General features: G+C 46.0%; 3 protein-coding genes and 1 pseudogene across 4 annotated transcripts; 2 read left to right on the top strand and 2 right to left on the bottom strand.

Moving 5' to 3' along the window:
• Positions 1–1,754, top strand: part of LOC131215286 (pancreatic lipase-related protein 2-like) — a 35,435-nt pseudogene extending 33,681 nt beyond the window's left edge.
• Positions 1,755–2,692: 938 nt separating this feature from the next.
• On the bottom strand, positions 2,693–6,019 carry LOC131213734 (farnesol dehydrogenase-like). The gene is made up of 4 exons (XM_058207852.1): positions 5,848–6,019; positions 3,548–4,242; positions 3,333–3,479; positions 2,693–3,225 (listed from the first exon to the last, which is right to left on the bottom strand). The coding sequence occupies exons 2-4, from the start codon at positions 4,223–4,225 to the stop codon at positions 3,184–3,186; spliced, it is 867 nt and encodes a 288-aa protein (XP_058063835.1). The 5' UTR covers positions 4,226–4,242; positions 5,848–6,019; the 3' UTR covers positions 2,693–3,183.
• A 10,790-nt stretch (positions 6,020–16,809) lies between these two features.
• LOC131216327 (chymotrypsin-2-like) lies at positions 16,810–18,018 on the bottom strand. The gene is made up of 4 exons (XM_058210782.1): positions 17,995–18,018; positions 17,764–17,923; positions 17,101–17,627; positions 16,810–17,029 (listed from the first exon to the last, which is right to left on the bottom strand). The coding sequence occupies exons 2-4, from the start codon at positions 17,831–17,833 to the stop codon at positions 16,883–16,885; spliced, it is 744 nt and encodes a 247-aa protein (XP_058066765.1). The 5' UTR covers positions 17,834–17,923; positions 17,995–18,018; the 3' UTR covers positions 16,810–16,882.
• Positions 18,019–19,481: 1,463 nt separating this feature from the next.
• On the top strand, positions 19,482–23,433 carry LOC131213787 (histone-lysine N-methyltransferase PR-Set7). 2 transcript variants are annotated; one of them, XM_058207922.1, is made up of 5 exons: positions 19,482–20,218; positions 20,528–21,626; positions 21,696–21,984; positions 22,054–22,244; positions 22,348–23,433. In XM_058207922.1, the coding sequence occupies exons 1-5, from the start codon at positions 20,209–20,211 to the stop codon at positions 22,556–22,558; spliced, it is 1,800 nt and encodes a 599-aa protein (XP_058063905.1). In that variant the 5' UTR covers positions 19,482–20,208; the 3' UTR covers positions 22,559–23,433. The 2 variants fall into 2 exon arrangements, with proteins under 2 accessions (XP_058063905.1, XP_058063896.1); XM_058207913.1 differs by lacking the exon at positions 19,482–20,218 and adding an exon at positions 20,303–20,387.
• Positions 23,434–25,650: the final 2,217 nt, after the last annotated feature.

Raw genomic sequence — 25,650 nt, forward strand, 5'->3', positions numbered from 1 at the left:
GATGCAGTAGGACCCTGTCAAAAATCCTTACTATATATCAATAAAATTGTTCCTGACCTTGCCCTTTCGACCTCCTGCGTTTTGACTCTAACTGCTCTTCCGGTTTTTTTTTCTACCTTCCCTTCATGTCCTTCTATTTCTCTCCAATTTCTGTTGGTCTCTGTCTATCTTTCTCGCGGTCTCTATCGTTCATCTCCTTATCTCTCTCAGTTTACTTCTCCTATTTCTCTCTATCTCTCTTTTCTCTTTGCGTCTTCCTCATGGATTCACAACTTTACCGTGTCCTTTCAACTGTGTCCCAGGACACATTTTTCTTTTCTGCATTAGACTAATTTTTTGATCCAACTTCCAAATGTAACTACGAAATTTGTCATACTGCGTATAAATTATATAGAGTCGTTTACTTTACTTTACCGTCGTTGCACTGCTGTTGCTGGGGATGATGGTAATGCTGAGCCTGCAACTGCGGCTGCTCCTGTTGCTGTTGCTGCTGATGTTCTGGTGTGGCGGCGCCACCAGCGTCGTTGTCGGATGGTGCTGATGATGATGATGGTACCGCTGCTTGCTGCTGCGTCTGCTGTTGTTGAATCTGCTGCTCCGCTTGCGATCCGCTCCGCTGCGAATCGCTGCTGCGTGTGACGATGACGATGCGTTGGTTGTGGCAAGCGGAAATACGCCGTAGTGTTGTTACTGCGAGTATTTATGATTTAAGGCTGCACGAGTAAACTTACGTTGTATGGACCCTTGACCACGCAGCCAAACGACACTAACCTTGGCGGCCGAAAGGGAAACATGCAGAAGGATGTCACCTTCTACTACTTTCCTCAGTAAGTGCCGAAAAATTGTGGATAATTTAAGATGAGAAAAGAAACTAATCCGCTTTTTCTTATTTTACTAGACCGTCAATCGACGCGAATAATTCGTTCAAGTTCGATCCCGATGCACCAAGTCTTCCAACCAAATTCATCATTCACGGGTGGCTTAATTCCATGGCTAGTCCGAGTACACAGAAAATCAAGAACAGCTACCTCGAAAATGGGGATATGAACGTATTCAGTAAGTCTTCCGAATCTCAAGTAGATGCGATCGTTAGTAAAACCAGTCTCTTTACAATGCAGTCGTAGACTGGGGACGATTGGCGACCGATATGATGTACTATACAGCGGCCACAGCCATACGCGATGTCGGAGGGCACGTAGGAGCACTCATCGATCGGAACGGATCTGAAAGATGTGCATATCATTGGCCACAGTCTTGGAGCACATACTGCCGGATTGGCTGGAGCGGCAGTGACTAAGGGGAAGGTCGGGCGCGTTACCGGACTTGATCCAGCCCTCCCTTGGTTTACCGATCCCATCAACCGGCTCGACCCTAGCCATGCTCAGTTCATCGATGTTATACACACCTGTGCCGGGATGATGGGCCATGACAAGAGTTTGGGCCACGCAGACTTTTGGCCGAATGGAGGTACCGCGACTCAGCCTGGATGCGCATCACTCTTGGAGGAACTTATGGGAGCCTGTAGCCATGGACGAGCGTATGAGTATTTTGCCGAGTCCATCACTAGGCCCTTGTCATTTCCAGCTTATTCGTGTACAAATATTGCGCACTTTCACGATGCCCACTGCCAATCAGATCCGGTGCCAATGGGGGAAGCTTCACCATCATCTGCTCGAAGCAACTACTTTCTTGACACGAATCCGAGTCCAATGTACGGTAAAGGATTGAAGGTGCTTTCGGCTTTGATCGATTGAACGCTAAAATAGTGTCCCTATGCTTATGTTTACTTGATTCATTTACTACAGTTTTATTGGGTTTAATTATTTTAAATACAACACTGCATAGTGTTAATACAAACGGTCATTATTAGGCAGTGGGTTAGAACGTAACTGTTGAAAGAAACGTATGGCAGGTTCTTTGGCAAGGTTTCTTAGTCTAACACATCTGTACGGGAGATGATTGCGATGCTCTCTGGTCGTGGACTCAAAAGCAAGGAACCCATCAACGTCGTCCAGTTCCTTCGAGGTAAATTTGTCAGCGATCGTTAGCCTTCCCAACAAGAGTGGTGTTAACAATTTTTATTGTTAAGTTTAATATAGTTGAGATCGCCGCTTGAGCATAAGCTATTCGCACTTAGTAAAAATTAATGTCGCGCGGAATAAAAATTCAACTACTCTTTTTCGCGGGCTAGTTCGATCTGCCCGCTTTTCGTCCAGTCCTCATCTCTCAACTCTTTTCTCCGCTCTCTCGCTCTGCTCTTTCGCCTGCTCTCTCCGGCGCCCCCTATCTCTCGACGGTTGAACTAAACCACTGTCACTCGTTTGTTTGGCACCGGTGGAGGAGTACCCTAATATTTACAACACCCACCATTTACTTCTTCGATACCATTCAGTTCCTTTTGTGTTCTCTTAATGCAGAGACCTATGGGGGCAGCTTCCAAATGCATTATTGAGTTGTCAAGCGAGTCTGCAATCGGTTGGCAACAAAGTTTGCTCCCAGTGCCCCCGGTGGAGAGTAAAGTTTACAACTATTTAAATACTATTCCATTAGACAAAGCATCGATAATTGGCCGGATCGCCATTCTGTGGGCCTTGCGCGAAGCGGCATCCCTTTGACGTGTTAATGGCGGTCGCAATAAAACAATCGCTCTACTTTGTTGATTTTGATCGTCCACATTATTTATTTTCTGATGTTTAGAAATAAATTACTATTTATAGTCTACTATCAATACATTGAATGCATCAACTCTGGCTTGCTGCTGGTACTGTTGGCGTGGATGGCGATGGGGAATCCGGGGCATATAATTTACAGATGAACTACACTGGGAGTTGTCGGGCAGTTGAGGGGGCCAAAAGTGCGCTCCTAAATGTGCTAATCCCGTACAAACGCAAGCTTAACCTTGTTTACTTGTTGCTTCCCTACGCTTAATGAGTAAAAATTTGTCAAGGCGGCAATTGAGTCGGGAAAACGCGGGCTGCCTTGCGTTTCCCCACCGGCGTCACGTCGGTCCGGAGCGTCAAAAAGTATGTAAATAAACGATTTGTTACCCTACGAGCGAGCTAGTCCTACGAGCAGTCCGGGGCGATGAGAGCTGCCACTCCCGGCCGGCTGCCACGCTGCTGCTGGACCGGCAATCCTGAAGCGAAGGCGGGACATTCCCCGGTGCGGCCAGTATGTTTATATTTATAGGAATTCTCCCATGGGTTTGATTATCAGCTCGTTAATCTACGTGGGGCGGGAAAGAGAGAACGAAATCAATCAATCCGCGATCGTTCGATCCATGGCCATGGTGCGACTGCAGACAAATTGCCCACGTCCTCAACGCCACTTACTTGCACGTTTTCCGGTGTGGTGATGGCGTACAGGACCGCTTCCGCGACGTCTTCCGGCTTCAGCTTAGGCATGTACTTGACGATCTCGTTCTCCTTGGTGCTGACCGTTGACAGGATGTCACCCTCTACGAGACCGGGACTGATGCTCTGCAAAAATTGCCGGACGTGCCGGCCAATTAGTTCCGAGCTTCGGTTCCGGCTACCCTACCACCTACCGTGACTTTGCAGCCCGTGTCCAGGTAGATGAGCTCCTGGCGAATGCACTCGGTGATGGCGGTGACGGCAAACTTGGACGCAGGATACATGCCGTTCAGAGGGCGCGTTCCGGGCACGGCCTGGTGTACCTTGTGCCCGAATATGCTGTTCACGTTGATGATGTGGCCCTTGACGTCGCGCGCCTTCATCGATTTTACCGCTTCCCGCGTGCACAGGCACAACCCGATGATGTTCGTCTCCATCGTTGTGTAGAGGTCCCGCGTGTTGTTTTTCTCCGTCAGCAGACACTTGGTGATGACGCCGGCATTGTTCACCAGCATGTCCACGCCGCCGTACGCGCTCTCGATCCACCCGAACGCCTGCTTCACGTCGTCTTCCTCCGTGATGTCGCACTCGACGCAATTCAGGTTGCCGGCCACGTCAAACAGGCTGGCCCGCAGCTTCTCCACCTTGTCGCGCCGCCGGGACAGGGCGCAAACGATCATGCCGGCGCGGACCAGCTCCTTGGCGATGGCGCCCCCGATGGCCCCGCTCGCACCCGTCACTACGGCCACCTTTCCCTCCCAGCGCTTCATACGTTCGACGATGTCTAACCGGACGCTGATGGCCGGGGGGGCTGGTGCTGCGTCACCGCCGCCGGCGCCACTAGCGCTCCCGTTGCTACCGTTCGCTGCCATTCTGTGTCCCGGTTTTTCTGCAAAACGAGCCAGAGACCGGGAAAATGTTACCACACCGAGCAATTGCGCACCGATCGACTACTAAGCAACGGATTGAGGTCAGGTTTGCAAAAAAGAAAAACGGTTTCCCACAATGTCCCACTCTTTAACTTTTCTTTTTCTTCTAAAATTCTAGCACTCGCCAGATCCGCTCTGCATCTCGCCGTGCGCGACCGACGACGAACCGTTGCGTGGCTAAGATTAAAACGCAACGACCTCTTCTGGGGAGCATCTTCGTCTTCGGGGAGCTAATTGCAGTTAACGAGTGAGGCTACTAAACGTAGCAATAAATTTCGTTTCCGATTCATCACCAGCCGGCCAGAGCCCGGGCGGGCAATAAAAGCGTTAGGCATGACTTGGAAAAAAGTAGATAAATCACACCATTTTCCACACCGCCGCCGTACACCGTCAAGCCGGGGAAGTCCACCGGGGGCCAGACTCATAACCTTGATTTAAAACAATTTACAGGGTTACTTTTTTTGGGTAGTCGCAACAATCGACGGCACCACCGATTCGAAAGCTACTGCAACGCATAACACTTGGTATTTTGGTTTTTTTCTTCCTTATTATTTTTGCCTTTAAAGTTACAAGGAAAGTTACCTACCTACCTAATTAAGGAGCAATATCAAGGGCCACCAATAATTGAAACTGAAAAAAACCAACAACCTTACCAAAAATTTACAAAACATTTATAATGTTCGAAGTCGAAATATTAGGTACACACCTAAGCTTCGCAAGAAAATTGATTTTGATTAAAGCTTAGTTCAATTGGCGTGATCAAATAAATGCCACTGCTATATTTAGACGTTATTCAAACACTCTAGCTTTTCTTTTTCACAGTAGAAGGTTTTATCCGCTATTGCAAGTTTTGGAACTTGCAAAATGGCCGACAAAACTAATAACAAAATAAAATAAGTCTCCAAGAAGCCGTCGCTTCCACTATGATCTAGTTTAAATGCTGTCGTTTAATTATACCCAAAAATGTCCGTAAGCTTTTCACCGCGCAGGCGTTTAAATAAAAAAAAAACACTAATTTAATTAATGGGCCGCATTTTAATATGTTTGCGAAAATGGATTGAAAGAGCAACTCATCAGCCTCAGTTTTGTGTTTTGTTGACTGATACACTTATGAGCTAAAGACTAGAAACACTTGACAGCACAAATCAGTTCACCAAATCGGTTAGCCAAAAACAAGAGAAAGAAGCCGCACTATAGCACACACAGCCCTAATTTCGGTTCATATTAATTATCATAATGAGTCCACGCTCGATCCACGCTCGATTTGCCACCGCCAGCTATATCTAATCCGTTCGAACGAGATCACACTCATTCCGCGGGTCTCGGATCCGTCGCAAATCCGGGGGCCGGAAAATTGCAGCAATTAATTTGTCGCACTTAAGTACCAGAACCGATCGGTTAACTCATCCGGAAACGGGCGCGCTTCCCGCACCACTAATGATGGCATCACACAAATTATCGTCACGTTCCGACCCGGTGCCCGGCTTCCATTCGGTACCACCGCGCAATTGTCCCACTCGATCACAAGCACCCAGATAAAGTCACAACACGTTGCGAAAACTCACAATGCACCGTTTTCACTGCCACACAGGACTCGAGGATTCGGGCGTTCCGCAGGGCTGCTCGCTTGCCTTTTCGCCGAACTCTGCCCGGCTGGATACACTCTCTCTGTGCCGCCGGCACCAACCGTAATCGCCGGGAAGTGTTTGTTTGAAGCACGATCAGTGGGCTCCGGCCGAAGGATTCCAACGAAATGTCGCTCGCCGAAGAGATCGCCACCTATTTATATAATCTTTCGCCTCGATCCGCAGATCGTGTGCCCGCGCCCGCGCACTAATGGCCAGCTTGCGAATACTACTATCGGGTTGGCACAATCGGGCGCAACGGAACCTTATTACGCACGCTCTAATCATCGCAGCATCAGCGCGATCATCGGCGTGGCCATGGGATCCGGTCCGGTCGTACTGCGCCATAGGGATAATGTTGGATCCCTGGCGATCGTGTTGGTGGATCGCAAGGAGCACCACACGCGCACACACGCAGTACGCACACCTGTGGCGCCAGCCGTCCATCGTGAAGTTAGTAATTTATTGCTCCTTTTTCTCCATCACACCTCGCGAACGGGTCTTCACTTCGATAGCCGAGAAAACCTAAAAATGGGTTTCTCTTCCACTGTTCCGTTAGAGTGTCCACCTTTTTTAAACAGCATTTCGAGCAAGACTTTCCGGAAGAGAACACTACAGGAGCTAAATAGTAGGTGCATTCTCATGGGTTTTGAGTTTTGGTGTGTTTAAAGGTGTCTTGTCTTTCCATCTGATATTTGTTCAATTTTGTTTGTAAACTTACCGAACCCTTCCAGAGCATCACCAGCATTTAAACCCGTGCTTATTACTAGATTCGATAGCTTCTCGGAGACTTGTACTATTTTGCGTAGAGTTTTGGCGGCCATTTTGTCTATTCTAGCAGAACCAAGTTTTTGGTGATAAAACAACTCGAAGCAGTTCAAAAACTCGGCACCCGGTGAATGACAAATAAAACCTGCGTCATCTGAAAGTGAAGGCCACAGATTAACCTAATCCGTAGCATCCATTTATGTACTACTCGAATCGAACTCCTAAGGCTACATATAGTAATGGAGAGTCGAGCTTCGGGGAACTAACGAAAACGATTACAAGCAGTAAGCATAATACATGGTACCGCCGAGTCAATCATTTGACCACAAATCTTGCACCCTGATGAACCGCCCAAGAACGCGTGCTACCGACGAACGGCATTCGGCCTGACATTCGAGCGAGTGTACCGCGCGCGGCTCAGTGTTCAGAGTGCAACATAAATAAGGAAAATTTATCGCCATGCGACCATGTGCCCCGCGCAGGGGTGTGCGTATGATATGTCTTCTGCTAAATATTAAAGCCGTTGGAATGAAGTTTAAAAATAAGCACTTTTTTCCACATTTTTCTGTGGCATTTTTGTGCTTCGGCTATTTTGCTGGTTTCCTTCGCCAAGAGGCTTTCTCGTGCGTGGCCTCAGTGTTTGTGTCTGAAGGAGGATGTGAAACGAAGGATTAGCGATTTCGTCCCACGGTCACAACAACTCACTCGGATTTAGCAAGGGCGGGTCTGTCTCTCTCTCTCTCTCTCTCTCTCTCTCTCTCTCTCTCTCTCTCTCGGGGGTGAATGATGAAGTGACCACCGTTGACTCCGCTGGGGTTTCGGGGAGGTGACTTCAGGGTGTCAACGGAAGAAAACCACAACAGATCTGTAACAATGACCACGAGAGAGCTCTGGGCAGAAAGAAATAGATAGAGAGAGAGAGAGAGAGAGAGAGAGAGAGTGCAGTTTCATTATTTAGCCCAACAGGGAACCGAAAGGGTCCGAAAGAGTGGACCTGTGTGTGATGAACCGGTTTCGGATCAATTTATTGCCAACGACACGGGACGGCATCATCGGTACCGCGGTTGCCAAATTGTTTACTGAACGCCATCGGAAACGACTTGTTGGCGAATTGAGGCAAGCCCAGGACAGAAATGATCTTCCTGTGCAACCGTCATTCTTGCAACGTGTATGTTGCAAGCCGGGCTGGGGCTTAAGAACTCGAAAAAAAGCGCTGAGAAAAGTATTGCTCAACGGCCCACCTCATCAGAGAAGAGAACGCAATTGGAGCACAGTTACATTGTGTGAAGGTAAAAAAAGTCAATCTTCTAATTGGTTTCATATTTTTCATCTGTTAGCGAACCTGAAGGACTTCATTGCCCTATAAATTGATTGCTTGAAATTTCTAGAGCATTTGCAGTGAAAAAGTCGAACGACTTTGCTTCTTTTATTTGATTTGATGATTTGATTATCTGAAGCTTTCCAACAATCGAACTTTTTGGAAAGCTCACCATCAAAAGGCTTAGCAAAAAATAACAAGAGACCATAAGGTGTAAAGGGAGAATAATTCGCCGCTCTAATTGTGTAACGGAATTATCGCGTAACGGACGAATGCGATTTGAGGTTTTCTGAGATCCCCTGAAACAATCTGATGGCACCCAAAGCGACTGACGAGAACCTTTTGTCTAAAAATAATGTTTCATTCCTGACTTTTCGCTCAATATATTTCGCTCTTTCCCTTGGCTTTTCGCTCAATCCGCCGATATGATTAAATTCGAAAATATTCCCAACATGAATGATGAAGTGAACCACAACGCTTCTAAGTAGTAGCAATAGCCGCCAATTTAACGGCTGACGCAACTAGGAATTTCATCCTAAATGCAACAATCCTCACAGAGCTCGATCGACAGCAGGACTTGTTGCTGGCGACGAAATGTGTCTCAATTTATCCTGCTCCGCGCTTCCTGGTCACGGGGTCTTGAAACGGGGCCTCGCGATCGGCGGGCACCACACACCACGGGACAGCATAAACAGTACGCCACGCCGACGGGCAAACGCGCATTGCAAATTGGTCCTCCGCCCACCGGCCACCGGCCCTTTGCCGCGCGTGGCCATTTTCGTGGAAGTGAAATTTTTATTGCCGTTTGATTAATTAGGTGAGTAGCATTCGCATTTCAAACACACGCATTTTCGACACTTTCAACATTTGTTAGTGCTTCGGGGAGGGCGTCGGCGCGGAGGCTGCCCGGCCGATGGTCGCGCACTCTTTTTTGACATCCAAATCCAAACATTACCTACAAACGAACGGTGGCCATGTCATGTAGACGCGTCGCGAGGAGATGCTGGGACGCGCGATGTCAAGATGATTGTCATGTTGATAAAAGTTTGTGACACGTACTCACGAGGCTGGGCCAGGGTCGCCACGAGAGGCCACTACGGGGTGGGCAGGTGAGCTGTAGGTGGGAGAGAGCATATAAATGGGTATTTTAACTTCGACCTTCCCGTCCACCAGAGGAAGTGAGATTGAAGATGATATAGATGTACCCGGTCCTTAGGGCCACGACCGGGACCGCGACGTCCAATACGCCACCTTCCGATGGCAAACTACTCCGACTAACGGATGCTGACAGCCAGAAAGGTGACACATCGCGCTGACGATGTCGGAAAATGTGTGCCCGATGATGTTCGCCAATTCTCGCGGGGTCAGCATGATTGGCCATGTGCTTGACATCGATAAAACAAACTTCTCCGTCCAATTCCGTTACCGTCATTCTGGACCAACAAGTACCAAAAACGAAATATTGGCTGATTTCAAGGCACATCTTATTCGAGTGCGGGGATACTCCGGCTGTAATTCAGGCGCACTTGTAGATCGCTTTCATGAAGTAGATTTGCCAGACTCTTGGTTCGGTGTATGACGCACAACAATGATCGACTGACAGTTGACGAAGATCCGCGCTGATAATAAAATATTTTGAAGGCAAGCAAATAAATAGGTTGAATGTTTACCACATTCCTCGGATTCCTACCAAATTCGCAATACGTTTCAGTGTATTCAGTTCTGTATTCGCATTTTTACCACGGGTCTCCACCGAATTGCCGGTACAAGCTAAGAGCACTGCCTGTTGATGCGGTCTACTGCGATGGCTGCTGACGATGGTTCTCAATCTCTGTCATGGACTATAAATTAGGATTTGACACTGATTTGCCTTTATAGTATTGATTGCTGACTCTAGTCAAAAGCAGATTTCTAGCACTTCTTGAGCGTCAATTTGGGCCAAAACATAATTTGTTCATTCATGGCATTTATGTATAAAATACAATTTTGGTTTCAGAAGATGTGAAAATATGAAAAATTAATGTCCAAAGTGGTAGATCGTCACATTCGTGCAAGAGAAGCCAATGCGAGTGACTGTTGGGTGCGGATTTTTGTTGATTGGTTCTTGGACGAAATTGAAGCTGAGAAATTGTACGGCAATTGGTTTCATCCGGACCAGTGTTCTTTTTTGTTTCTATTCTTTCACAACAAACAGTGTAACGGAGCATACTATGATCCACTTCAATTTTGTTGCATTCATTTTCAGGCACACTGACTGGGTGTTCGAACTGATGTCTTCCTGGCAGGAACCGATTATTCAGTGTGGCGTAGAACCACAGGTGTCCACTATCGGACAGAACCCGGTCGAAGCCTTGTGACAAAAAAAACACTCAGCATTAGTGTCACCATCCAGCATTCCATGTGGTACTGGGGCAGGCGGGTCGCAAAACGAAGAGCGGTGCTTTGTGAAGAAAAACAAGCCACAAAACCGATTAAAAAGCGTGGCGAAATTCGCTAAACCAAGCCCACAAGTAGCATCCCGTGCGACGAGAGAAGATAAATTTATCTATCATAAATTTCCACTTTCGGCGGCTCGCAGATGCCCGCCACGTTCCTCCCCGTACTGGCAGCCGAATGATAAATGCAGCGTGAGGTTCTGCGGTTTGTCTGGCGCGGTCCGCGACAAACTGTCCATCCACTCAACTAGCGAGATGCCGACGTCCGTCCGTGGCAGGATGCGGACTTCGATTGCGGTCACATTTGTCTGTGCGTGCGTGCGTCCGTCGACAGACCGCGTGATTTCTTACCTTTCGAGCAGTTAGTCAGTTTGAATGGGCCTGCGACCGAAAACAATCGAAACCGTTCTTCAAGTCTCGCATGTCTCGATCATCAGCCAATGCGGCCGGTCGTGGCGTGATGAACGATGGCTAACGAAAAACCATTCCGTGCGCCGCCACCAAACCCAAACTGCCGTCTGATTTACGGGGCGCCGATTCAGTTCATTAATAAGTCAAGCAACCTAAGCTCAACTACTTAGGTGCACAGATTATTTCCTGGGAGCACACGTGTGATTATCGTAAATCCTGGTGTCTGGGTGGCTAAAATAAGACGCTACGCGAACGTGATCCAAATTTTCCATGAACTGATGGCGGGGCAGCAAACAGCGTGGATTGAAGTGCAGGAAAACCCGAGACGAGAGCTATCAGTAAGTGGATTTGATAGGGCGAAGCGCTCGACAGAGGTGTATGCTATTGTTGACTATCGGTCATTCCAGGTGGAAAAGAAAAATAAAACACAACTCGGCCATCGAATAATCATCCTGTCCCGGCTGTTTAGAAGCATATTAAAAAGCTTTAAAGCACATAAATTACGCCCAAAACATTCATATGCTCGGTGACAGACAAGAAGCGATAAATTCTTCAACGCAGCGCACAACGTTTAGTGCTGCCACCGTCGACGTTTGACCGTGCCCAAGTCACTCCGCTTCTCATGCGGAAGCAAGCGAAACACCTTGTAAGCGCCGTAGGAAAAAAACATCCTTATCCTACGCGTGATAGATGAACAAAGTGAATCCTACAAGATGCCCAACACGGTGTATGTCGTGTAATCCCTAAATCCCCTCGTCGAATCAGCGCACGTCTGGTACCGTCGCGGACGACATTTTTCAAAATTCCTCCACCCATCGTGGCGATTGATTCAGCGCCGCCCAGTAGTTGGTTTCTAGCCGCTGTTACTATATTAATAATGATGTTAAAGGTGAAGGTCTGCTGAAAGCCAGCCACTTCTAGCGTACGCCATCTTTCACTTTTAATGCCGCTTTTTATTTTCCTATAAATAACAACTTACCACTGTTGCGCTGTGAACATTCGTTAGATGTAGAATCTACCGAAATTGCGGACGGTTCAAGGTAACGAAATATTTCGTAACGGAAAATAAAATAAAGTTTTAATTTTACTAAACATTTAGCACAAACGCAGTCAAGACAGGCATTAATAATTTATCTGCTACGAGCGATCTAGCTCCTCAAGCCTGTACTATTAAGACGGAAGCTACTAATTGAGCATGTTACATTGCCAATGCGATACATTACTTAACTTCCATACAGTTTTGCAAACAAAATAAATAACAAACAAGCACAGTTGAAAATTTAAATAACTCAAGGACACACTACTGTTGCGGCGCTATATAAATCATAAATCATAAGTGGAATGGTGTTTTTCGTCCAACACATAGCATTAGGTATAAATACGGTCCGGTCTTCGAAGATTAAAAAAAAACAACACACCATTAGGTATCACAATAGAATGTTTCCGCAAAACGTAGAAGAGATCATTCTTATGTGTTGAGATTTCTAAGAAAATCTGTCCTTGTTCACAGTTCATTGACCGTGATTTCGACTATTTCCGTTACTTGGACGATGCTCGGATTGAATGTTTTTAATCTATCCACGCCCGTTGAACCAATCCTTCGCCATTCCTTCACAACTTTCTGGTCGGACATTTTACATTTTTGTAGCAGCGAGTATTGTGTTAAATATAATAGGCTGCAAAGAGAATCTAATTTAATTAAATCCCATGCAAATGAAAAGGTTTTAGGCTTGTGTAGGTGTGGCACATGATGAACAATTATCACAACATCTTTTTTTCTACTATCATGCCTCAAATTTTCTAAATAATTTACACTCCTAATGCTCCATCTTGCTAATAGAACCTCTTTCATCAGACAGTGAGCCAAATTGAAATTAATGCACACGGCAAAATGTTGATCCAAATTTTCGGTGCATCCAAAAAAAAAGGTTTACAATGTCCGGAATGAATCACGTGTCACTAGGGTCGGGAGACATGCAGGAAATGTGACAGATATCCAGCCATCGCACATAAAAATTAATGTACTTCCGAAAAGATCGGGGCACACTTCAAAGCCACTGCCAAAATGATTCTGTTGGCACCGGTTTTTTCTTGCCGCTGCCGAACCGATTTTAGCACCTCGATCTGTCCTTGCCCAGCGTCAGCACCCTCCTACACTGACTCTTGCTTTATTTTTTCCTCCTGCCCATTTCCCTATGTTGTTTTGCCACACTGTATGTTGGTCTTGCAGCTGCGTTCCCATCATTTTAACGCACGGGGTTTTCATCAGCCACCACCACCATCATTACCAGAGGCACACAGCGAGGAACACGGGGACTCCTGTCGAGCGTCAAAAAAACACATTCGGGAAAGATTTTCAGCCAACAGGTGCGATTAATGATCTCGGGTCGGCGCAGCGCGCTGGAGAGATGGATGACATTAAACTTTACCGCCCAAGGGTTGATTGGATAATTTGTTCCGTCCCGAATTTGATCACCCGCTCATTTGACGTATGAAGTGTCCTTCCGGATCGCACCGAAAGCAGGCGGAAGACCAGAAGATCAGCAGTGTCGATGACGCTTCCCTGTTCTCAGATGTGACACTGAGTCGGTGAAGAATCGGATTATGAGTCAGCCACAAAACGGTGACCGTCGCAATAATCGCTATATTGTGGCAGCTTCCGCCCACGGAACCAAACATATCGATCAATGAACAGTGAAGTTGGAACACTAATTTTTGTTTGTTTCTACCAAGTTTTACGTATAACTAATAACATGTTACGTGCACAAAAATAGTTTGTCAGATTTCTGACACTTTTATTTTTTTTTTTTGTACAATTTAGTACAATTTAGGAACCAAGAATTTACCGTCAGAGACCGACCTTCAGATATTATAACTACAAAACACTATTTTTGTGGAGTATTTTGGGGGTTTGGTTTGATGTTCCAAAATGAAATCATTTTAATGTGATGTAAACTGCACTGCGCACTGTTACAAAGTTTTCTTCCTAAACCTTTGGTTTCAGTATTGTTGAATGAAAAAATTTCTTAAAGTTTTCTTAAACTGTTCTTAACTAAAACACTTGTTTAGGTTGTATCCAATCTCTCAATTTGTACTATGATTAAACAAATTAACTTTATGCTTTAAGCTTGAAATCTTATGTTTTAACGTATGCGTATCGTTTATTTTCCATGATTTCAAAATTCTCTCAAAGGACTTTTTTTGCTAACACTTACCACCACGATGGAAGGGACCGAAATCGAAAGACGTCAAATGCTTGGCACTGCTTCATAGGCTCGCATAACTACTTTTCAACCCACAGAGTACATTCCACCATATTACACATAAATGTCGCGACGTGTCACAAAACTACCTCATGTAAGAGTCAATGGCTGCTCGATGACAAACTGAGCGAGACCATGAACTTGCTGCCTCCGCCGATCGGTGGAAAGCGATCCGTCGTTGGATCAAGATTCCACCAGGCCTTGGTACCGCGCTAGAGTGAACCTCTGCCGCCTCACAATCGCGCTCCTTTATGTCGTCTTCATCTGTGATCCCCGAAAATAGCTCTCGATAGCAATAATAATAATAACATCAAACAGAGTATGTGTAGGTGTCGACGATGCCGATCTAGAGCAGCGTCCGCTAAGAAGTACGTTTTCTTCCCGGTCTATTTATTCGGCAGCTTGACATGGGCCAGCCAAAGGCCAGTCCCTCGGGGGGTTGAAGTCTTTCGTTGGTGTAAACACTTGTAAGTGGCCACTACTGGCTGGTCGGTCTGGCCGGTCGGTTTTTTGAATGCGTATCTGGCGGCACATCCTCGGCGAACCGTGCGCGAATGATTTTGATTAAATCAATAAAATATGTCACGCAAAGACTAATTTATTGGACACCAACATTCCTCTACGTCTTTTATAGTCAGCTGACGAATGAAGAAATACGAAACCATCCCATTAACTGTGCCTGGGATGCGTTGACACTCACGTTCGGACGGCGTATAGGTAGAAATGGCGGTTTTTGAAATGTAGCTTGATAACCCTTCCGTCGCCTCTGAAACAGCGGCTTACGATAGCAAGGATCGAGCAAACGTCCAAGTTACAGCATAGCTATTAATTCTACCGAACAATAATCGCAGCATGTTTACGTAAACACCACGCTTTTGTTTATTGGGATTTAATCCAACACTGAATGATCCTACCAACAAAGATCTCTTTTTCTTTGCCTGCCAATCAACATCAGACCTATAACCGGTTCTTAAACGTGTTGTAATTGGAAAACTGGCAATCAATACTATGTTATTGGCTAGCAACAAAATAGAACCACATGGCTCGACTCATGACAGTTCATACTTTTTTGTACAAATAAACACTTTACGCACAACGGTCGAATCTGCGACAACGAACATTCGGCTGTGAGTCCTATGGGGCCCCCACGCCAGATCCCTCTGGGACACACTATGTTCTGTGCGGTTGGTTGCGTTACTTTTACGATTTCTTTAGTGCTCATCAAACATTCCTGCGCAGGAATGCCCACCATCGCACTTAAAACGAGATGATGGAGAGAAAAAACATAAAACCATTCTTATACTGTGGTGGATTTGTACCGAATAGATGCAAATTGTTCCATAAATATTGTGGTCGGTTTTATTTCGTGGTAAAACTCTAGATTAATGGTATCCCTACGTAACCATAATCCTCTGGCTCGCACATTTATGTCTGTATCGTTTTCAGTGACGCCGAGGCAGACCAACCATGCTCAGCCGGTCCAAGGATCGTACAGATCATCCGGCTGCTGGTAAGCTATTTAAATTCAAATTACCCGGCGTGGCACGTTAGAAGAATTACTCCCCCAAAACGGTCGCAAATGATTTCAGTTAATGGGATAGTTGCCTGCCATCCTTATAATACATGATGGTTCCTCAATCCTATCATGGCTTTCTTTATTGAATACAGAGAGAGCCGATCAAACACTGCTGTTCCTACTTGCCGTGCAGAACGATCATCCCATGAGCGACTGGGCACCTCCATCGATCGATCTCAGTTAAGGGTTAATACTTTAAATCACTAAATCACAAAACACCGATATTTGATATCAAATTTACTTGAAGAAGATTCTTAAAATGCCACAAGAAGAAAATTCAAACGCTTTCCGAAATTGTTTCATCTTTCAAACTGCATCAAGCAATTTGCATTTTCCGGTGATGCGATTCTCTTTCTGCGCCAAACACCGGCATCACTTAACGCAACACACTAACCACGATGGGCGGCCGCAAACGTCATCAAGTGGCGAAGACAGCGTCATTGGCTCGCCGCAAAGGTGTGTCTTGCGTGTCCGCTCTTGGCAAAACCTGACGCACGGCGCACTGTAGCGAGTTGTGTAAATAATTAATTGAGACGTTCTGCAGCGCCAAAAATTCGCCACTGGCAGTGACCGTAGCGACTAACAATCAAACAATAAATAACCCAAGCCCGTTCTGGGTTGTCTCATTAAGGTTCAAAACCGTTCCCGTCCCTCATTCGTGCAGTCTGGCTCCTGCAGATCCTGATGCTGGCGGCATCGGGTCGGACCCGGGCAACTTATTGCACGAGTTCACTTTTGGATCCGCTGTCTAGAGCACCCTTTCAAGTTCAACATGCCGGCCAAATTGTGGCACACGTAGACTTCTCACGTGAGTAACGAGCCGTCATCAGACTCCGTCTTTAATCTAACTCTCTAGGAAATAGCGATGCTTTGATAGTGTTCCTTCGTGGCATCAGCGTTTGGATTGGATGGATAAACATGGCCAATGGTTTACCTGGTTCGCGAGACGACTATTCGCATGAGATGCTTAGGTTTCCAACATGTTAGCAATTTCAAAAACCCTTATCAGTTATGTTGAGAGGCTTATATTGAATAGCCGTCACGAAGGCAATTGAACCATGCAAACGTATCATTCAATCACTAAGAACGAGAAAGGTCATCGAACATCGAATAACAAAAACGAATTAATAAAAAAAAAAGCCGATATTTGTATTCGGAATCCATCAACGCAGTTAGCCAAACAGAAGCCGGATCCAAGTGGCATTCACACAGCCGTGGCTTCAATCCACGCCTTGTGGGTGTACACGTCGACGAAAACGTCCGGAACCCGTCCGCTACACTGCGTGCCGTAGCTGAATATACCTGCCAGCTTCTTAGAGGCGTAGAGCACCAGAGGACCTCCTTCATCCCGCTGAAATGGACAACGGTGACGCCAATTAGCACTGACGGACCCACGGTGGCTAAATCATGATCAGCTCTTACACTGCACGCTGCCTGGCCCGGTTGAATCATGGCGCACACATCGCCCTCGGCCAGGCTCGCGATCTGTGCTCGGCAGTCTACGGCGGACAGCGCACGCTGGTACAGTGTCTGCAATTCGTTCGAGTACGACGTAGTTCCGTAGCGTAGCGATCCCCAGCCGTGGAATGCTGTGACCGCTCCCGTCGTCACGCTGGCATCGTTCAGAACAACCGGAGATACCGACAATGCTGTCGTCAGCTGTAGCAACGCCAAATTGTGCGCCCCACTCGTGGCATCGTAGGACGGGTGTCGCACAACTTTGCTCACTGTACCCAGAGCCTTGTTGGTCAGCAGACGGTGAGAGCCGGCCAAAACCGCCAGATCCGCTTCGGTACGTTCGCTCACACACCGGGCGGTGGTCAGCACCCAGTTCGCCTTAACCAGCACTCCGGAACATAGGAGATAGGAGCCGCCGCTTGCCAGCCGCACCGCCACGACGTAAGGAGCGTCTCCGGGCAGTGACGTATGGCCGCCGACGATGGAACGCACTGCAAGTTTGTGGAGCAGACACGAAAAGGTTCTATCATTTCAGCACGTCTCATTCATCACCTTCAGCAATAATGCAAATTCCCGTCTTCAGGCAAGTTAAACAAACAAACAAACTTGTGCCGACACCGTTTTTACCTTCGCCCGTTTGTAATAAAACTACCCAAACGGCAGCCAACAGCACTGCCAACGGTTTTCGGTGCGCCATCGTTCGAAAAGGTGAAAACTAATTCCGTCGCTCGTCAGGCCTCCCGGCACGCTGAATGGTTTGCGGTTTACAGCAACAAAAAAAACGAAACTAATCGTGGAGTGAAGTTTGAGAAATTGCTGCGGCCTTTTATAAACGAACATCTTATCTGAATTCCTTACCGTCGTGATTGATTCTGCCGCGAGCTGCGGACGAGCTTTCGCTCGCGTACCCTCACGCTCGAAGTGTAAATAATCGTCGTTGTCGCGGAAACAATACGTTTCGATAAAATTGTTTATCTGTGGGTTCTCTATCGTGGTCAATGAGGCAAGCAAATATAACGCAGGGTTTCGCTGCTTTATTGGATTGCGTGTGCCACTCGAACTGCAAACTTGCATGTTGCAGTTTACTGGCGCATTGGGTTATACATTGTTTTAGGAAACATACGCCTGGCATCTAAAAGCAATGTTCAATCTTCATGGCAAAATGCCGAGTCCTGGCGACAAACTGGCAGCGGTGTTACATGTTCCAACAGCAATTCGATTGCAGAAGAAGAAAAGAGATGATGAATCATATGCAAATGGGATGAGTGAGTTGCACAGGTTCTATCCCAATATTCACAGCTTCGAGAGCTGTATTCTAGTGGGGCGGTTGACCCAACGGTAGGCTCCAAGGAAAGGCTGAAGGCGCAGGAATGCGTTGGTTCAACAATCTTCCTTGTTAGTTCAAGGATCCGCGACTGTAGGTTGACCACTCGACGCTGGAAGTCCGCAAAATATGTTTGATCCCTTTCCGCTCTTCGATGCTCAGTTTCCCTGCAAACAGAGATGCATAAGATATCCAGTACTGTATGCATCACCGAGGTAATAGTTTATGGCACGTAGTATTACTCTTGACCCTGCATACAAGCGTTTGCAGACATATTTTGTGAATATTTTCTTCTTTAGTTTGTTCAACTGGTATCAGATAGTTATGTTAGATTACATAAGTTATTATTATTTGCATGTTAGATTCAGCAACAACAGAGAACAAACTTGCGGAATGGTTTGGTTCCATCGGATCGCTTAAACAGCCCACTTTGCGCCCGTAGGCGATCCCAGCGGTTGTTTTGAATTCAAACCTGCCTCAACTCTACGATACAACCCTGGTGTGCGCGCGAAATTTTGACAGCTGCTTGCTGAATTTTCCATCGAACACACCAACACACACTCAGCCACCACGCACTTCGTTTTAGAATCCGAATCGAATGTTTGGATGTAAGCATAATTAAGGGAACGCCGCCGCCGCCGCGTTCGTTGGTGAAGGGATCAGCTGCCGTGTGTTGTGGAAGGGATCAGCACTTCTGTGGCGGAGCGAGCGATCTAGACCTCACCGGAAGTTCCGCTTGGTCTGAGCGGATTTTGTTATTGTTGCGCACCCAGTGCGCCAACAAAGTGGCAGAATTTTGCAACAAATTGCTACAATCCATATTTTTGTCGGTGGTTAAAGGGGATCTCCCGCACCTAGCGCCCTTTTTCCGATCCCGCCAACTTGAGCAGGAAAAATCGCTTCGTCGAAAGAGGAAAAAATCGTATCATTCAAATTGCATTAACGAAAAAGAAGAAGCATCGGATCGCTTTAGGCACTCACCTATACCTATACATCTCCGGTGCATTCGTGTGCACGCAGTGAACGATGTGAGTGGAGCAGAGTATATGTTGTGTTAGAATAACGAGAATTTGGGCATCGTGCGCGGTAAAACGTCTCCGGTTTAAATAGCCAACACAGCGTGCGTTTGCAGCGGAAGTATTTGGTGAGTCTGATTGACCAGAAATGTTAGGTGCAATCGCAAAAGTTTCATGCCGAAAGCTGCGCTTTTCGTCGAAACGTTGTTAGACTGTTAGACGAAAGTTTTCTTAAGCGAAGAAGAAAAAGAACGTAAGCGACGATACTCGCTCGCCGTGGTCGCGCTTCTGTGTATGTGTCTTCGCGGCGTACGAATGTCAGTTGGTCCGTTCGTGTGCGTATGTTTCGCCTAGAGATTTTTGGCGCATATGTATCGTGGAGGTGTGTGCGTGAATCAATTTAGTGCGTTTGGATTTCATTAAAGAACTACAAGCCACTCACAGTGTGTGCTTCTGTCGGGGTTTGTTGGATGCTTTGGAAAGTTAGTACGTGTTGGATGCGCCAAAATCTCTTTGTGTTGTTTTGCGGCAAACCGTGTTGACAGGATTGCGACAATGAAACCTAGATCGAGAGAATCGCCGCCGCCTACTGTTACCAACATTGGCTGCTAGGAGGGCCTGGCTCGGCCAAAGTGAAAAGATACACAACCCCAGATACGCTGTGACAAACTGCAACCCAAGAGGGCGCGATCTGTCTCAGGCGCCGTCGGGCGAAATTAAAGACAGCCGAAGATGATTAAAGGTACGTAATCAAGTTTTCCGTTGTTTTGCTTTGTAAACAAGTCACTTTCATCTCCCCCCGTGCGATGTTCGCGATTGGGGTTATTGTCACAGTATTCATGCAAGTATGTTCTGTACTGTGATGTGTGACATACAGCAAGCTCATAAATATGCTGACATAAAGGGTGAAGGTACCGAAAGAACGATCAAAATGGCAGCATTCAAGAGGGCCATGCCGAGCCATAGTGTTTTGCAGTTTCATTCGTTTTACCATAAGCCCGAAAACCACTTACCGATATGTTGCGATTTACTACGATGTGTATTATTGCAGGGCGCCGTGCACGCGCGGTCGGTGGAGGCTCGAAAAAATCTGGCTCGAATTCGGCCAAACCCTGCACCACCGTGCATGAGGACACCGCCAGTCCCAAGCGTAAGGATTTCAAGTACGATCGTTCAAACAACGAGCAGCACACTGCAACGGGAGCGTCACTGGCAAACAAATCTTCAGCCCTTTCGAACGAACCAATGATGCTGAGGGGTGGTAGACGCACGCAAACATCAGACATTTCACGCTATTTGCAACCGACGGTGAAGTCCAAAAATGTCCCAACTGTTCAACCATTGGCAACGTCTAGAGCCAACGATAGATTTGTCGACATCACGGACGAAAACACATGCGATGCCTTTGATGCCCAACATGGCGGGGACGACGACGACCTATGCATTACTGCCATATCGAACCCCAGCGACCACGAGAGCAAATCAAACGGACCAAGGAAGAGCAATAATCACAACAACAACAACAACATATTCCTGCAGGAGCCTGTGCTCAGTTTGAATTTTGAGAAAACACCAACCTCACCCACCCGGGCGTGCATCATATTGCAAAGTTCCTCCTTCCTAGCATCAGCGGATCTGAAAAGCACTTTGTTCTCGTCAACATCGCAACCAAAGAACGATTGGCATGGAATCGTAACGTCGCCGAACTGCCAAACACGTGGTAGCAATCCGGATCAACCACAAACACCTATCAAAAGCCTGGAGCACCCCTTCGCTTTGGACCTGTCGAAGCCTACGCAAGTAACGCAAATCGATTCGACCACTTCGACGGCGGAAATGTGTCTGCATCAGGAGGACAGCAACTCGTGTGACAGTGGCGACAGTGGTGTCGTGATCTTGTCCGTCAGTGATGCTAATACGACGTCGTCGTCCTCTCCAGTGACTACGGGTACCAGGCCAGCGCAGTTTGGCGCAAATGTAACAGATAGTGTGGAAAAGCGCAAAAAACCATCCACTCCCCATCGGATACTTTGTCCGTCACCCGTTAAAAATGCCATTGTATGCCTTCCACTCGCGGGGGGAACTCTGGTCTCCCCATTAGGCAATAATCAGAAAAGTCGCCGAGCAGGATCAACCAAGTCCCGTAAGAGGTAACACAGAGAATCTTAGCACCGATATTACCGATACCGATTAGTGACTGCTTGTGTTCTGCACCATAGGTTAAATGTTAAAAATGCCGAGAATACGCCAGGTATTCAGCCGCTGACGAACGGAGATCAGGCTGGCACCCTCAATCCCGAAGGCCATGGAGACAATTCCGATGCAATGGCTCGTCAGCTAATTGTCGTTCCGCTGCCATCCAGAAAGCCAACTATTGGTGGTAACAAGAAAATTACCGAATTCTATCCCGTGCGACGTAGCGTAAGAAAAACGAAAAAGGAAGTTCAAGTTGAACGTGATCGTGATATTGAACTTGCCATCCGTGACGGGCGGGAAGAGGGTTTAAAGGTATGCTTCGTTTTGCTAATAGTTCTACCTCGAAGATTTTCCACCTAGTTTTTACCTTGCCGTCCACAGATTGAGCATTTTGAAGGAAAAGGCCGTGGCATTGTAACTACGCGCAGCTTCAGCAAAGGCGAGTTCGTCGTAGAGTACATTGGTGATCTGATAACTGTTGCCGAAGCGAAGCAGCGTGAGCAAAGTTATGCCGAGGACGATAACACTGGATGTTACATGTACTATTTTAAACACAAAAACATCCAACACTGGTAAAGTTCTTTAATGCGTTACTCCGTCCGCCTGGTCAGCGATTCATGTGTGGACTGTACTAATATCCTACGTTTCTCCCTTTGTCATTTCCGCTTCGCATAGCATCGATGCAACGGCCGAAAGTGGTAAACTAGGACGTCTGGTGAACCATTCGCGGAATGGCAACCTGTTGACCAAAACCGTCAGCATTGACAATCGGCCCCATTTGGTGCTAATAGCCAAAGATGACATTGAGAAAGGTGTGGAGGTAACCTATGACTACGGCGACCGGTCCAAGGAAGCTCTACAGTACTATCCCTGGTTAGCGCTGTAATCTCGCCGCGAACGCCGCTCGCCGGAATTCAACTATATGCTAGTAAATATTATGGAACTTAGCGCCACCACGAGACGGATTGGGGTCCAAGGCAAGGTGAACACTTAGTAGCATGAAGCAGAGTATCACTCTGCCAGTATCGTTTCAGATTATGTTTGCTTGCTTTATCCCACGATCACCGACTGCAAAAGATGTTGCTTCCCGGTGTATACACGACTCGAACGAGGGTTAGCGGATCACAGAAGAGAGTATCGAGAACCGAGGTCCTTGTTCGTTCGTATTAAAGCAAAATCTTGCGTGTGTGTCGTTGTTTCCCCTGTTCTTTATTGTTACAATTTAGCGGCAGCAATGTTGCCCTAGCCGTACTATTTGGTAGTTGCCCTGATCACCCTAGACCGAAGTTCGGACGAAAAGAAAGTGTGAAGATAATTAGGAAAATTCATACATTATGAGACGGTACAAAAGTCGCTTCTATCGTGAAAATTAAGCTTTTTGGTACGTTTGAAGAGAAAATGGGAATGATGCAAAACAGAACCATAAGTAGTTTATTACGGGTGACGGTAGGCGAAATAGAAGTGACAAGCTGCGCGGCTGAACATGTTTAGGATAATGGCGCCGGGAAACGGTTATTGTTAACCTTTACAAAAACTGCCGAAGGGAATAGAACGTGGGATACAGGTGATAAGGTAGAGAAAGAGACTGGCACATAGCACGATAGCCTAGAACAATAGACAACGGGCACTTAGTTAATGTTGAAATCGATTTATTTATCCTTGTTTTCATTTTTCTGTCTTGTCTGTCTCGTATTTCTGTCGTCTATATTTATTTTTGTGCTATGAAAGTTTGCATAACCCTCGAGAGGTGCACTAGTTTAAATAATGTACGCAACATCCTTAGGCGCCACATCAACTTGAATTGTCCGATCCCAATTGCGTTACTATCGTGGTACATTCATCATTTGTGTGCTAGTACGATTTGCGTTTAGCCCTCAGAACCATAGCGCAATGCGCCTGTTGCAGTTTAGATGCACATTTCGGATCACATTTGGAAACATCCTTCCAACATGTGTGTGTTTTCCATTGTAACAAAATGTTTCAAGCCCAGCGCGCAACGCATATTTATATGTTTGGTACAACACTGCCAGTCTTGTCCAGGGTGTCACACAATTCAAGTGGAATGGACAATCCTAGCTCGAGCTAGCTAGGCTGAACCTGCAGTTATCGACTAAGAGCGAATATGCAGACTTTCAAGTGAGGTGAGATCTCATAATATCAAACAAAACACAATAATAGACACATTCGTTTGATTGTTTCTCAGAAAACGATATTTTTTGTTTTGAAAAAGAAAAAAAAGTTACGTACTCTACTTAAGTAAACGATAAGTGCATAAACCGAATCGCATAAGGTAGACCTCTGGTTTGCATGCTCGAAACGGCGGTGTTGCGGAAACAGAATGTCTTTGAACATGCTTTGAAGCGCGGCAGCACTTGTGAACTACTGTTAGTTTATCGTTTAGCTTTAAAAAAGTATGAATACTATAGTGCGAATGAGGAAAACCCACCGGGATTGCACCTATAAGACATCAAATCTCATTTAATGTCACGATACAGCTATTATCAGCTGCGAACTTTTGTTTCAGAAACATTCGAAGCTCCGTTTCTAAGATAATCAGTTGACATGATTCAAATTCGTGATTCAAATGATAAAAAACCAATTCAGAACGTCTGCCAATCTGACAAATAGCAATTAATAGGTGTGACGATTAAGTTACAGGATTAAGAAAATTTTGAGGATGCTTTCAGAATTAGCACACAAGATCGGTTGAGCACTCGTAACTATAGATGAGTCAAAGTCTTTCACACGGATTTGCTGCATACAGGAAATCATCATCACGCATCAGTCGCGTTATCATCATTTCAGAAAACCATCTGGTTGTGTGCCAGGGCAATTTTCTGGGAGACTTGGTATTTTGACATTACGTGGACGGACGGTGTGATACTCAATCAGTTCGCAATTAGTTTTTATAAACCTTGGACAGCTTTTGAACGATTTGTTATGATGTTGTCACATGTTTATTTATTGTGCTGACCTAATCTCTGGCCGGTATCTCCTGAACTTATTATGCATGCTGACCAAGCGACGAGTGGCAATTTTTTTATACAATCGTTGAACCGTTTGTGTGATATACGCATACCTCCGACAGCAAGGATTTTTGCCTTTTGATCAATGATATGATCCGGGAAAACTTGTTTCAGTGTGCAATACACGTTCGTTCTAAAACTTTTTGCTTTCGTCCTTGATGAAACGCGTAGTCACTAGCTTGTTCTTCGTATTTATCGTTTTTTGATGATTTTGACGAAGGTTCGTGACTGATTGTTAGGAGTTGGCAAACAGACATTTTAGAGCTCATAGTCGCATTGAGTGGAATGATTATGCTTACGCGAACCGATTACCTCAGGCGGGTTCTCTAGTTTATCAGTTGCATAGTTTGTGTTTTTTGGTGCATTAATTTATGAACAGCTTGATTTAAATTGATCAGAGAGTAGACTTTACTTACACAACAATAAGTTCAATTTGTAGAATGTTATCATAAGCTTATGCATTCTAGTATTATTACAACATAATACGAGAGGTGTGCCCGATTGGAAAGTGTTTACAAAATAGAAGATAAAAACCGATCTAATGCTTTATTATTAGTACCACTATTTGTTTTAAAAATTCGTAGACAAATTTAGATAATTGCCTCACCAAATTATTCATTATTTTTCCTCAACTTCAAGTCACGCACACTCCAGTGCTATTCTTTTATACGTAGGTAATCATCATTTAGTTTACCGTCTCTCATCGTACAAAACCACCATAAACCCTCGAAACACTAGTGACCAACTCTGCAGCGTTTAGTGAACACGCACGCAATACTTTCGGTATCGAAATTAAACATCTAACGCAGTCATATGCATCCATACAAAGGAGTTTTACTGTTTAGTTTTGCTAAGTTTTCAGTATATTTTAATTGGTAGTGCTTAAGGAAATATGCATTGCTAGCAGCAACTAAGTACACGACATTGATGGGGAAAATACAGTGTAACTCAT

This window comes from Anopheles bellator, chromosome 1 (assembly GCF_943735745.2).
Source record: "Anopheles bellator chromosome 1, idAnoBellAS_SP24_06.2, whole genome shotgun sequence".
Lineage (NCBI taxonomy): Eukaryota > Metazoa > Arthropoda > Insecta > Diptera > Culicidae > Anopheles > Anopheles bellator.